A 13,676-nucleotide genomic window follows, 5' to 3' on the forward strand; every position below is an offset into this window, starting at 1 on the left:
TGTCGTCCACAGAAATTTCCAATTACAGGGTGTTCTTGTCCGCAGTGGTCCTGATTAAAAGGGTGTTGTTGTCTGCAGTAATGCCTGACTAACAGGGTGTTGTCCGCAGTATTGCATGATGGTGTTCTTGTCCACAAAGGTCCTGATTAACGGGGTGTTGTTGTCTGCAGTAATGCCTGATTAACAGGGTGCTGTTGTCCGCAGTGGTGCCTGTGATCCTGAGGGCTCTGACCTACGATGAGAAGCGCGGCGCTTGCAGTGTTGGCTCCAACGTCCGCGACGCCGCCTGCTACGTGTGCTGGGCCTTCGCTCGGGCCTACGAACCGGAGGAGCTCCTTCCCTTCGTCTCAAAGATCGCCTGGTAAGCAAATCCTCCATGCTGCCCTACCCTCTCCCTTCTTCTCCAATTTCACACGCCATCTCCAAGATTATATTGCGATTGGTAATTGGACATTAGAAACTGATAATTTTACACAATTATCAAAATCTTAGAAATTAAGACTACTCTGTGCATTTAGATTAAATCTGGCAACAGGTGAATATTTGATTGACTAACACTGAAACAAGGGGGTGTTCACAGTACCTCTTAAATTATACACATGGTGTGGTCACTTTACTTACAATATTGTGAGAACTTCAGGGTTTCTAGGTTTGATTTAGATCTTATTTTCAATGCAAACACAGTGCTCTCTTCAAGATTATGTTTTTTCCAGCAGGTGTGAAACAGTTGTTGTGTGTTCCTGTGGCGCAACCTCATTCTGGACTACTCTATTGTTTAAAAAAGTAGAAAGTATTGAATAATTATTTTTTCTCCAGAAGGAGAGTCTTGCTTGTATGACACAGTAGGTTGTGTGACAAGCTCACCGGGGTGTCACCGTCCCTCAGCACAGCCACTGCCATCTGTAAGTGGTGCGGTATTTGAAAAGGTATTTTGCAGGGCTGAAGGGTGATTTTATAGATTGGTCTTCACTGCAGTTTAGTGGTGATAGTGGCAGCTCTGGACCCTGTCACCTGTACACTGTCTTCGTTTGGCAGCTGGCAGTGCCCAAAATTCACAGGGCGGTTGTGACGGGTCCCTTTGTGGCCTGTGTGAGGAGCAGGCTGTGTGCAGTATGGGCGTCTCTGCAGCCTGCCTGCCCTCCAGCGCACTGTTATTGTGTAAAGAGGAGCAGGGCGTGGGTATCGGTGGAAGGACAAGTCTGAGATACCTTGCCCCAGGCCAAGCTTGTTCGCCAGCATGGCTGTGAGCTACGTCTTCATATTTGCATATTGGTGTGAAGCTCTCAGTGTCTTTCTCACTACTCTATAATTTGTCAAATAGTTATAATTTAGTTCAGAAGTAGAATAAATAAAGGAAGATAATATTTTTCTCTTCTTCAGACCAGTATTACAGGGTATATATGTGTGTGTGTGTGTGTTAGAGAGAGTGTAGTGTGTGTGTATGATTGTGAGAGAGAGTGTGTGTGTGTGTGTGTGTGTGTGTGAGTAAGAAAGGGTGTAAGTGTGTGTGTGTGTGTATGTGTGAGTGAGAGAGAGTGTAAGTGTGTGTGTCAGGGTTCCCATGGTCATGGAAAAACCTGTAAAGTCAGGGAAAAAAACTATGACCTGGAAAGTCATGGAAAAGTCAGGGAAAATGGTCAAAAATGTTTTGAACCTGGAAAAGTCAGGGAATAAAATATAAAACAATAAAAAAAACAAAAATCAAAACATGAATTCTAGGAAATGAAAGCATTAAATATGTGTCATCAATTCATTTAATTTCTACAAAATAATATTGCAGGAGTGCTTACCATATTTGTTTCTAACTAAAATCAATTTCATAACTCTGAGATGACGAGGGTGGAAATCCACTTTTCTGTGTTTATTTGACATGGAATGACCCACTTACTGTACTTTTGAAGTAGTTTGGTAGGGTGGAGAGATTTAGTATTGGCATCAGTTCAGTAACATGCACCTTACATAGAACAAATTACGTAGACCTTTAGTAATGGCAGCAGTTAATCTGTGTACAAATATGATGATTATGCACACTGACTGTTATTTTTGAACATTAACCGACTATGTAAAACGGGAAAATATCTTGCGAAAATGTTTAGTTTGAACTTTACTTTTTTTCCTGGAAAATAATGGAAATTATCCTGGAAAGTCATGGAAAAGTCATGGAAAATGGAACCCTGAATTGAGTGGGAACCCTGGTGTGAGAGATTATGTGTGAGAGTGTGAGTGAGAGAGTGTAAGTGTGAGTGAGAGAGTGTAAGTGTGTGTGTTAGTGAGTGTGTGTGGGGTGGGGGTGCATGGACGGTGACAGTGGAGGTGTGTGTGTGAGAGTGTGCCCCAGTTACCGTTGCCGTATTGCCGGTCGGTTGATGGCGAAGCAGGACGTGTCTCGACTTGCTGCCCCTCCCACGCGCTCGACAGGTTCCTTTCTCCCTCCTGTCATCTCCCACCCCGGCCGCACAGCCCATTGTCTGCCGAGACAATCCCTGTCTTTAACTCCAGAGTCAAACTACAGAAACTGTCGGGAGCTGCCAGGTTTCACTTGTGCTCCTGCAGTTTCGATTGCGTTTGGCACCTCAGAGCCGAGCTTGCTGAGTCCTGTACCGTTTCGTCAGATTCTGGAAGACATGCTTTGAACAACAGGCTCCCTCTGTGCTGTGTCCTCGGATGATTTGAAGACGCCCGCTAATGAGAAATTATAGTATTAATATGAAGATCCCCCATATTTAAAACACTTTAATTATCGACCATTGTAATCTGAGTTGTTGTGTGCAAGGAAAAGCATTGCAGTTTCTCAGGGCCTCTGGCGTGTTTCAATAAGCTGGGTCGACACGGACACTTCCTGATGTTTTGTAATTACAGCCTGCAGTTTTACACTAAGCTGGCAGAAAATATGATACTGTCTTCGGGGAGACCTCTAAGACAGGACATGTGTAACTGGTAATTTGCACACAGAACTGTAGAGACACTGCCAGTGTGCTGAGTTGGCAGGCTGTTGAATTAAAGTCTGTTCCTCTGCAGTAGGGACCTATCCCAACAGCAATGGTTCTTCACAAAACTCAGTCCTGCAGCAGTTGTGCTTCAGTCATGTCAGACCCCTGAAATGAGGTTTGTGATCCTTTGTTGTTCAGCCCCCATGGGTCACCTGCAGCTTTGCACATTTACACTCTCCCCTGATGACTTGCCTCGGCTCAGTGAGGCTGCGGTGGTGAACCAGGGGTGAACAGCTGTCCTGCAGGGAGGCTGTTGGGAGAGGCCAGTGGCGCTCTGCACTTCACCACACAATCAAAGACAACACTGCCTGAAGGCTGTTTTTATACACCTCTTCAAATATGCTTAAAACTGTTAGCATTACATGTAAACCGGAACCTGAACAAAAATATCCTTAATTGTTCAGCTAAGTACATATTTTAAAAGAATGTTTAATCTTGTAGTTCCTTTTCCTCAGCCCATTTCCAGCTGTTAAACTTTAAACTTTTATATTACTGCGCAGATATTCCATTCTGGGTAAAACCCTTGGACTGTTCACGATTATGACTCTAATGACACAAGCGCCCCGTGGCTGTGATCGAATGCTGTGATATTTGTCAATTGTGACTGTGAGCCTGTTGTCTGGGCAGTGGGCAGGACTGTCCAGGGGACCGAGGGGATCTTCTATATAGCGGGTCTCCTTGCAGTGATGGACTGGCTGTCGGGAGCACCGGGACATTTCCCGGTGGGCTGAGGGTTGTTTTGGCCTGCCGCAATTAGTCAACTTGACAGACAATAATATAGCAAGCAGGAATGAGTTGACGGAGAATCCACGCATCAGGCGTGACTCTCACTCTCTCGCTGCAGTGTCCCCCAAAAATTACATCAGGTCTCTCCGCGACGCACAAAGCAACCGTCTGCCTGCTTCTCTACCGATAACATTTTAGACAAGTCCCACGGTGAAATGGATGGTCAGAAAAGGAAAGGTGGAGCAGAGAGGGAGAGCATAAAAAAGAGAGGCCCTTGCCACAGACACAGCTAAATGCTCCAAAATAAGCGACATATTTGCCAGTAAGGGATCAGGTCAGTCAAAAACACTAGCTAAAACACACACACTGACTCACACACACGACACCCAGCATGGCTAACTAAGTAGCCTAGCTAATAATAGTGACACAACAGCCGGTAGGCTAAACAGTTTGCACGTCTTACGTCTTAATGGAGGAATTGTATCATAGCAATGAGTGCAACATATTGATCATAATATGATATTGAAGGCAATATGTTTCAACTAATACAAAATAGTAAACCTAGACTATGGACTTGCCAGCATTCGGTCATGACTCATGCCACATAAGTTAGGGAAAGTGCACATACACTGGACAGCGAAACAGGCTACAGTAACATAACCATAATACATCCATGAACGTAAAACACAGTAGCCTGTGTGTTACAGCACAGGCAATGACAAAGATCATTAGCTCCATTAATACCAGCATTACAAATTACAACAATAATATACAGCTCTGGGACAAATTAAGAGACGACTCTTTTCCAGAGCTGTATTAATGTAGCCTACTGATACACTAATGATAGTGAGTATGATAATAGAGTCTTTTCTTTGCAAAGGTGGACAAGGGAGAAGCAGCAGCAGCACTAGAGCTTCAGGTGCTCCTGCAGAACTGGAGATGGTGATCAGTTCAGAGTCAGACTCAGAGCAGGAATTTTCAGGTACAACTTAAGAACACAAACCTAAACATGAAGGATTTGATTTTAGATTAATATGTGCTTTACTTATGAGATTATCAGTAGGACTGTAATCGGGGGGGCATACAATCGATGACTGCACAAGTAATACAAGTTTAAGTTTAGGTTATTTACAATGTTAATCTCATTCTGCAGAGCAACCAGAGGTGCAGAGAGAGAGAGAGAGAGAGAGAGAGAGAGCACCCAGTACAGAGAAAATAGAAAGGGACAGCAAAAGCAATGAAAATCCATTTGATTTGTTTGCCCGTCCTCAGTCCAAGGATTTTAATTTATTTTTTCAGTACCACCCAAAACAAACCCCTCAAAGAGTCATTCCCAATGTATTCCACTTCAAAGGTGGCACAAACAGAAAATGGCTGACATACAATGAAGTAACTTACTCTGAAGTAGCTATGCTGTGACTCTTCCTTAACAGGCTGACAAGGGTGAAAGAAAATTTGCTGTGAGTTAAAGTTTTTGTACAGAGGCATGTGTTTTGGACTTTCATATTATACTTGCAGTTATGTAGCCAATGTTCAATTTCATTGTATAGATGTGTTTGTTTGTGCTGTTTGCTTTATGGACACCAGTGAGTGAACATTTAAATCTATTTTTTTTTTTTTTTTTGTAGAGGAGTGCTTTTTCAACTTTTGTATTATACTTACTTACATTGTTGTAGCTTATGTTCAAGTTCAGTGAATGTGTGTGTGTTTTTTGATACTTTTGATATGCTTGATGCTTGAATATAAAGATAATCATTTGAGCTTTTGAGCTAACTCTGTATCTCATTCTCTTTTTGTAAAAAGTGTAGGCTAATTGATTTGTGTGTCTAGCCTTGTACATTTGTATGTGCTATGATTGGTGTATTCCTAGTGAGTATTTGAGGGTGCACGCATTGCCATCGCATACCTTGAAAACTCAGTGTTCAGCTACTTGTTGGTCAGTCCCAAATGTTTCTTCCCAGATGAACATAGTGGCCAAATTTATAACTAGTTTGGTACCCGTTACATCAACAAATAGGGTTCACCTACACAATTAGCAGTCTGGTGGTGTGCGTGAACAGGGTGGCCTGGGATGGAGTCAAATTCCCGACCTGAATTATTGTTTCCGTCCGCCCCTGTCTCCCTGTGTGTCAGCTCAGAGAGGTCACTGTGGGCCTCGAAAAGGAGAAGGATTGCCTCTCAGTCCTGGTTTCCCTGCAGAAGGCACTGAGGTCTGGTAGGCCGCTGTGAGGGGAGTTTTGTGAGGGAGGGTGGTGGGGGAGCGAGCTAGGGGTCAGTCCTGACTGCTTGTCGCCCTGTCCTCTCTGCAGTGCCCTGGTCATCGCCGCAGTGTTTGACAGGGATGTGAACTGCCGGAGAGCCGCATCGGTGAGTCTTCAGACACTCCTGCCCAGCCCTGACCTGAACCGCTCACGTCAGCCCAGTGAGAGCCAGGCCGGCCTGCGGAAATTCCTGCTGCTTATCCTGCTCAGTTTTAACGATTTTTCTTTCTCTTCCAGGCTGCGTTCCAGGAGAATGTGGGGAGACAGGTACTTGCACCCTTGACCCTTGATCCTCCACCCTTCACTCTTTACCCTTCAGCATTGTGTTCCTAATGACAGCAGGGCTATTTAGCAAACAGGTTTAAATGGAAAAGACTATGGAAACTCACACCCTTACTCACTCAACACACACACACAAATATATAAGAACCATACAAAATAACTAAATTCATATTTATTGATTTGAATAACATACATTGCTGCTTCATGAAAAATATAGCTTTTTTGATGTATTGCATTTTTTTTTATTTGAACCTTATCACCAATGTTACCATTACACATAAAACTAGAAGCTGTAGAGAGTCCACTGGGTCTGTGTGGTTTTCTGAGGTGCTGTGTGGGGGGGGTGGGGAGTTGTGTAGGATAGTGCTGATGTAGCCCCCTGTCTGGGTGGGTCTTGCTCAGTGCCCAGACATTCTCCCCATTAGCCAGGGACAGAGTGGTTTCCTCTGTCTCGGGGCCCTGCTCAGACTTGCCCATTGCTCTATGACTGCAGCAAAAGCTAAAAGCTTGAAAAACAATCACAGTGCAAAGTGAGTCATTAAAAAGTACTTAGGAGACGCACTTTCTTCTCCCTTCGATTTGCCCGCCAGCGAAGTTAATTGCGAGATGAAGCCGCTGCCGCGCTCAAGTACACGACCAAAACATGCGTCGGTGTGTGAATTGATCCTATAATCAATGTTGTCCTTTTAGAGCTGATCTCTGATTGGGATTTCATGGCTTTATGCAGATGAAGTCTGTGCTCGGGAAGGACACAGGTCGCAGGGAATAATGACCTTGGTTTCAGATTGGTTTTCCAGCCCTGAGGTTAGATAGCTGTGAGTTGACCCGACCCTTGCGAGGTGCTGTCCAACCCGTCTGCCTCAGCGATTGGGCGGATCTCCTGTATCTAAGCACTGCCAGCCACTAGAGCTCCCTGGAAACCCCCAGAAACTGAAAAATGATTCCCTGTGTTTCACTTCCCTGGTTTAATTTCAGAGCCTGTTTTGTCATTTCTCATGTACTGGAACTAAATTCTGCATTAGCTTTTCATGTTGCGCAGAGCCACCCCAAACCACACAGCAGGGCCCAGTCTGCAGGAATAGCCAGTCCCCCTGGCAACAGCAGCCAATCACATATTTTGGTAGCAATGCCTGTCAGTATGAAATGAACCCCAGGAAATTCAACTGTAGCCACCTGCCTTCCTAAATACTATTGGGGCTTCAGTATCTAATGTACAGAATGGGCCAGATGCTTCCCGAAGCCCATTTCACTTTTATTTCAAGTGTCTACCCAAGACTGCGGTTGAAATCCCAGGGCAGAGGCCCATAGTCTGCACTCTCTGTGAAGGCAGTTATATATCTCTGTGCCCCGTGCGGCTCGTCTCTGCTCTGTGCCCCGCTCACAGAGCCCCTGTCTCTGCTGTTTCTCCTGTGATACCATCTCTGTCCCAACAGGGTACATTTCCACATGGCATTGATATCCTCACTGCCGCAGACTACTTCTCAGTTGGGAACCGGACCAACTGTTATTTAACCATCAGGTAAGGCGGAGGACTTTGGTAAGGATGCTTCTTTCTGTACAGCTTAAGATGGATGCCTCCACTCTGCTCAGCTCACACTTCCCCTCTGTTTCCTGCCATGTCAGTAACGAAGTACGCTGTTATGCTCCGTGAGTCTCCAGCACGTGTAAGGCTCAGCACTGCGCACTCCTGTCCATGAAGTATATTTCAAATGCTTGACGATTGACTTCATGCTTGGGTTGATTTCAAGAACTTGAGAACACACAGAGTGTGCAAATTACTTTGCCCCAAGATAAATGTTTGCTTTTATTTAAATACTTATGGGGATTTGTAAAGGTCCTATGAAGGCACAAACTGCAAGCAATGTTATTATTTTTCTGAGCCCCTTAGGCTGTGTACTTCCTATGAGGTGGAATAAAAAAATGTAAAGAATGAGATTTAAATGTCACCTTGCTTGAATTAAACAGTGCCCAAAGAGTGCCAAAAGTGTCACGCTCCAGGAACACAAGAGCCCTGTTTCCTTGTTTGCAAGAGTAACACTGAGTAACTGGAGAGAAAGAATTGCAAAAACTATTTCCTGCAGGTGTTTCTTTTAAAAGGCAAGAAAAATCATTACTAAGAATACATTTGTCCAAGGGTCATTTTTCCCCACAGAGGTGAAATAAAGTAGCAGAAATAGTTTGTGCCCTTATGGTGCTTACAGACCCAAAAACCCCACCTGGCCCCAGACCTCAGAGAGGGGGCCAGAGCTTGGCGTCAGGGTACTTTGTTCTAGTCTCTTGGTCCAGTTTGCTTGTTGCCTGTCCAGTTCATGGAAATAAAGTGAATGGTGAGCAGCTTTATATGCACACACAGGTTGTACAGAAAAAAACTTCTGTGTTTGTAAGGAGGGAAATAATTGTGTCACGTGTTGTGATTTTTTTGATTATAATCTGATAGCTCAACTGAATTTGGCAATCGCGGTTTCCAGTTACTGTGAACTTGCTGTGCTCTGCGATTGTTTTCCACCCAGGAGTTCTTCACAACGATCTGAGTGAAGAGTTTCTGTCAATCCCACAGCCCAGGCAGTGTTTTGGTGCTTTTCGCTGCCTGCCAGCTCTGCACATTCTTTAACAGCAAAACTTACCTGATCAAAGCATATGCAAATGATCAGGCAGACTATGCAAACTTCTAGAGGTGGAAAATGAAACGAGTCTTCTGGGCACCGAACAGTTTGTATGTAAATACATCAAACTCATTTTCAAATTACATGTGTACCTCTTTGAGAGAAAAATAGTGGGAAACGTTCAGCCATCAAGTAACTTGATGAAAATGTTGCCTTCAGGATAGGCTTAATGCAAACAACCAATAGCCCAGTAGCCTGGTGACATGAGAGTGGCAGACAGGTTAACGCAGGCCTCTGAGAATCACGGGCATGAGAGCACATACAGAGTGTAAACACCCCCCCCCCCGCCTGACCCCATCTGACCCCAGCGCACTGACCGCACAGGGCTCTTACCCCTGGTGAGTGAGGATGTCGGACTGCACTTTCCAAATTTGAGGTCCAGCATTCATTATGAACATAAGAACATAAGAAAGTTTACAAATGAGAGGAGGCCATTCGACCCATCCTGCCCGTTTGGTGTCCATTAGTATCAAAGAGATCCAAGGATCCTATCTAGTCTATTTTTAATGTTCCCAAATTTTCAGCTTCTGTGGACCTGCCACCACTGTTTGAGCTGTGATGTGATGAGATGACAGTAACTGGCAACATTAATGGTCTTGAGGTTCCAGTACAAGCCCTGCAGGACCAGCAGTAATGTGGTCATTGGTCAGGCATTCGGTCCCAGTGCTTACAGTGTATCGCTGGGCCTCAGTGAGGGCTGCAGTCCTAGAGAGGACCCTCCTACCAAACAGTCCATTATTAGAAAGGGAGGCTTATACCAGTAGCTTGTGTATAAGTAGCTCAGTGTGTGTGTGTATATATATATATATATATGTATATACACTCACCTAAAGGATTATTAGGAACACCTGTTCAATTTCTCATTAATGCAATTATCTAACCAACCAATCACATGGCAGTTGCTTCAATGCATTTAGGGGTGTGGTCCTGGTCAAGACAATCTCCTGAACTCCAAACTGAATGTCTGAATGGGAAAGAAAGGTGAATTAAGCAATTTTGAGCGTGGCATGGTTGTTGGTGCCAGACGGGCCGGTCTGAGTATATCACAATCTGCTCAGTTACTGGGATTTTCACACACAACCATTTCTAGGGTTTACAAAGAATGGTGTGAAAAGGGAAAAACATCCAGTATGCGGCAGTCCTGTGGGCGAAAATGCCTTGTTGATGCTAGATGTCAGAGGAGAATGGGCCGACTGATTCAAGCTGATAGAAGAGCAACTTTGACTGAAATAACCACTCGTTACAACCAAGGTATGCAGCAAATAATTTGTGAAGCCACAACACGTACAACCTTGAGGCGGATGGGCTACAACAGCAGAAGACCCCACCGGGTACCACTCATCTCCACTACAAATAGGAAAAAGAGGCTACAATTTGCACAAGCTCACCAAAATTGGACAGTTGAAGACTGGAAAAATGTTGCCTGGTCTGATGAGTCTCGATTTCTGTTGAGACATTCAGATGGTAGAGTCAGAATTTGGCGTAAACAGAATGAGAACATGGATCCATCATGCCTTGTTACCACTGTGTAGGCTGGTGGTGGTGGTGTAATGGTGTGGGGGATGTTTTCTTGGCACAATTTAGGCCCCTTAGTGCCAATTGGGCATCGTTTAAATGCCACGGCCTACCTGAGCATTGTTTCTGACCATGTCCATCCCTTTATGACACCATGTACCCATCCTCTAATGGCTACTTCCAGCAGGATAATGCACCATGTCACAAAGGTCGAATCATTTCAAATTGGTTTCTTGAACATGATAATGAGTTCACTGTACTAAACTGGCCCCCACAGTCACCAGATCTCAACCCAATAGAGCATCTTTGGGATGTGGTGGAACGGGAGCTTCGTGCCCTGGATGTGCATCCCACAAATCTCCATCAACTGCAAGATGCTATCCTATCAATATGGGCCAACATTTCTAAAGAATGCTTTCAGCACCTTGTTGAATCAATGCCACGTAGAATTAAGGCAGTTCTGAAGGCGAAAGGGGTCAAACACAATATTAGTTTGGTGTTCCTAATAATCCTTTAGGTGAGTGTATATGTATATATGTATGTATGTATGTATGTGTATATATATATATATATATATATATATATATGTGTGTGTGTATGTATGTATCTGTGGGTGTTTGTAAAAGCTCATTTGCGTGTCAGCTTTTAACCCTGTGTGTGCTGTACTCCTCCCACAGTGTGTATGTGGCCCGGTTCCCAGAGTACACCCAGCCTATGATAGACCACCTGGTCGCAATGAAGATCAACCACTGGGATGGGTAAGTGCCAATCGCTGCCCTGTGCAGCTCATTTACAGGCCGGTCAATCAATCAGGGAACATAATATCACTCCTCTTTTTCAGGGCGATTCGAGAGCTGGCCACTAAAGCTCTGCACAACCTGACACCCTGCGCTCCGGAGTACATGGCCACCACTGGTGAGCCTCCCTCCTGTCACCACCCCGCCTGGGACAACACAACCTCACACTAAGCACTGGGTCACACCTGGGCCCCACACAGTTTACAGGGCCATGCCTGGGCCCACACCTTCACACTGCCCTCTAGTGGGAGTGGGAGAGAGTGCCTGTTCCTGATGCTCTCATAAGAAAATGGTCTGTTGTCATTTCTACATTTGAATGAATATCTTATTAGAGCATTTAAAAGATTCAGTGGCTCCTGCTATAACTCATCACTTATACTGATAAAACATTTTTTGTGTATTTTCCAGTTTTGCCAAAGCTGTTACCGATGGCAACTGGCATGGACCTGCACTCCCGGCACGGGGCGATCCTGGCCTGCGCTGAGATCACACACGCACTGTCTGAGCTGGCCGCTGCCTCTGACAGGTGGGTCTGAGTGCCTCACCCAGCCTGCTCCCTCTCACTGCCGCAGCCATCTGTCAAGGGACAGGCTTCACCCACAGGCACTACGCACATGTTCCCTATGCCTGTGTTTAGGTTTTCTGATTGTTTCACCATCTTTAAAAGTTCAAGTTTAATGCAGAGAGTCAATTCTCTGTCTTAGTGTAGCATCAGGCGTATTGAACGGTTTTCTGACAGACTTTCTGACGTAGAAGTTTCAATTAAAAATATACACTTGCTTTCTCACTAACATTCGGCCCTGACCTGTAGGAAAACAGACTCGCTTAATCGCTGCCCCTCGAGTCTGGTGTTTAATGTTTTATACTACATTTACAGCACCTAGCTATTGTCATAAAAAACATTCCTGTTGATTTCTGGTTTCTAGAAAAGCAACCGATTTCCTGTTGGCAGACTCCGTGGAAGGGCTCCGGGACATTCACCAGAAGGTCTGTGTCCCGCCTGCGCTTTATTAATCTATTACTAACCCTGACCCCGTCAGCTTTCTCTCCTCAAGCCGACACCGATCTCTATGGCACTAATGCTGCATTCTCTCTCTGCAGATCTTCGACCGGCAGCAGTACAGGTGAGCTTTTGCTGAGCCGCCTCGTCTTTCCCCGCTTCTACAGATAAGATAGTTCACCTCGTCGCTAACGGCTCATGGTCCAAATAGTTGAGGAATCGGGATTTGAACAGCACACAAAGAACATACCCGCCATGGCAACCCTCCTAGATCAGTGCCCAGTCTGTGGTGCCCAGGCCCAGCACATGACTGTACAGCAGTAGGATACAGACCAGCTCTACTCACTGACATACTGGGACCGGTGTGACAGTGTAGTGTTGCAGGTGCTCATGTTTCCATGTTTTTATTTCCTTGTTTTTCAGGGGATTTGGTGGTGAGCTCATGAGGCCAGCAGGTAAAGTTCATTTATGTCCTTTAGTCCTCACTGACTTGAATTAGCTTTATCTGTGAAACGTGTTGCCAATTGAAATGCACTGTCTCAGACTGGATTCCTCTCTGTGCCTTTACAGTCTGTGCGCTGATAGAAAAGATGTCTTTGTCCAAAATGCCGTACAGGAACAAACTCGTTATCAGTAAGTTCACACCCGATTTGGTTTGTTTGTTTGTTTGATTGTTTATCAGGTGTTTTTTCTCTTCAGTAATACTGCATTGGCTAGCTGCTAATTCTGTCGCACACATCCAGACATGGCTCTGAACTATTTCAGTATGTGCTGGAGGGAGAATGGTTTGCTTTGTAAAAGAGCTTTCTGTGTCTCGGAGAAGCGTTTAAAAATGTTCCCAGAGTCGATCTTTAGTTTGTTCCCATTTAAAAAGACCATTTACTGTTTCCCTTGATTCAGTTGGTCAGCGGTAATTAAACTCGCTCTGTACATTCACTCATGTGATAAAGATGCTCTTTGTGGGAGGCAAGCTCTCATCAGCCTGCTGTGTTTCAGGTGGTTGGCAGTGGTTGATTGACGATAGCCTGAGATCTCTGCATCTCTTCTCCAGTGGGGCCCGGCAGAGCATAAAGGTACTTGAGTGTCTCAGTCAAGGGCCACAATGCAATCTGTATGTGTCTGCCTGTCCCTGTTCTCTCCTCATTCTCTGCCTATCTTGAGCTGTTTTTACCTTTTAAATTGGAAGGAAACGGACAATGAACTGTTGTAACTGCAGCAACTACAATGTAAGCCAGTGGGTTTCAGTATTGTAACCCTCATGATTTCTCTGTGTGCAGGAGGCGGCCGTGTCAGCGCTGGCCGCGCTGTGCCAGGAGTATTACCAGCCGACGCCAGGAGCCGCTGACCCCACCATGCAGGGTAAGGTTCAGACTGCCGAGTTGCGGTGGTGCTGGTGGGGTTGAGGCTGTGAGGAGCTGCAGAGCTCTAATACCATCTGTCTG

At 45.1% G+C, this 13,676-nt stretch overlaps 1 protein-coding gene across 1 annotated transcript in view; it reads left to right on the top strand.

The window, feature by feature from the left end:
- tbcd (tubulin folding cofactor D) overlaps nucleotides 1-13,676 on the top strand; it is a 53,897-nt gene that overhangs the window by 22,332 nt on the left and 17,889 nt on the right. Inside the window, exons 14-26 of the mRNA XM_066704134.1 lie at nucleotides 205-361; nucleotides 6,026-6,083; nucleotides 6,215-6,244; nucleotides 7,693-7,778; nucleotides 11,115-11,195; nucleotides 11,279-11,352; nucleotides 11,643-11,760; nucleotides 12,161-12,221; nucleotides 12,336-12,358; nucleotides 12,658-12,689; nucleotides 12,805-12,867; nucleotides 13,231-13,307; nucleotides 13,512-13,593. Of these exons, the coding sequence (XP_066560231.1) occupies nucleotides 205-361; nucleotides 6,026-6,083; nucleotides 6,215-6,244; nucleotides 7,693-7,778; nucleotides 11,115-11,195; nucleotides 11,279-11,352; nucleotides 11,643-11,760; nucleotides 12,161-12,221; nucleotides 12,336-12,358; nucleotides 12,658-12,689; nucleotides 12,805-12,867; nucleotides 13,231-13,307; nucleotides 13,512-13,593 (942 nt within the window). The remainder of the gene's footprint in view (nucleotides 1-204; nucleotides 362-6,025; nucleotides 6,084-6,214; nucleotides 6,245-7,692; nucleotides 7,779-11,114; nucleotides 11,196-11,278; nucleotides 11,353-11,642; nucleotides 11,761-12,160; nucleotides 12,222-12,335; nucleotides 12,359-12,657; nucleotides 12,690-12,804; nucleotides 12,868-13,230; nucleotides 13,308-13,511; nucleotides 13,594-13,676) is intronic.

The sequence above is a fragment of the Amia ocellicauda genome, chromosome 5, assembly GCF_036373705.1.
Source record: "Amia ocellicauda isolate fAmiCal2 chromosome 5, fAmiCal2.hap1, whole genome shotgun sequence".
Lineage (NCBI taxonomy): Eukaryota > Metazoa > Chordata > Actinopteri > Amiiformes > Amiidae > Amia > Amia ocellicauda.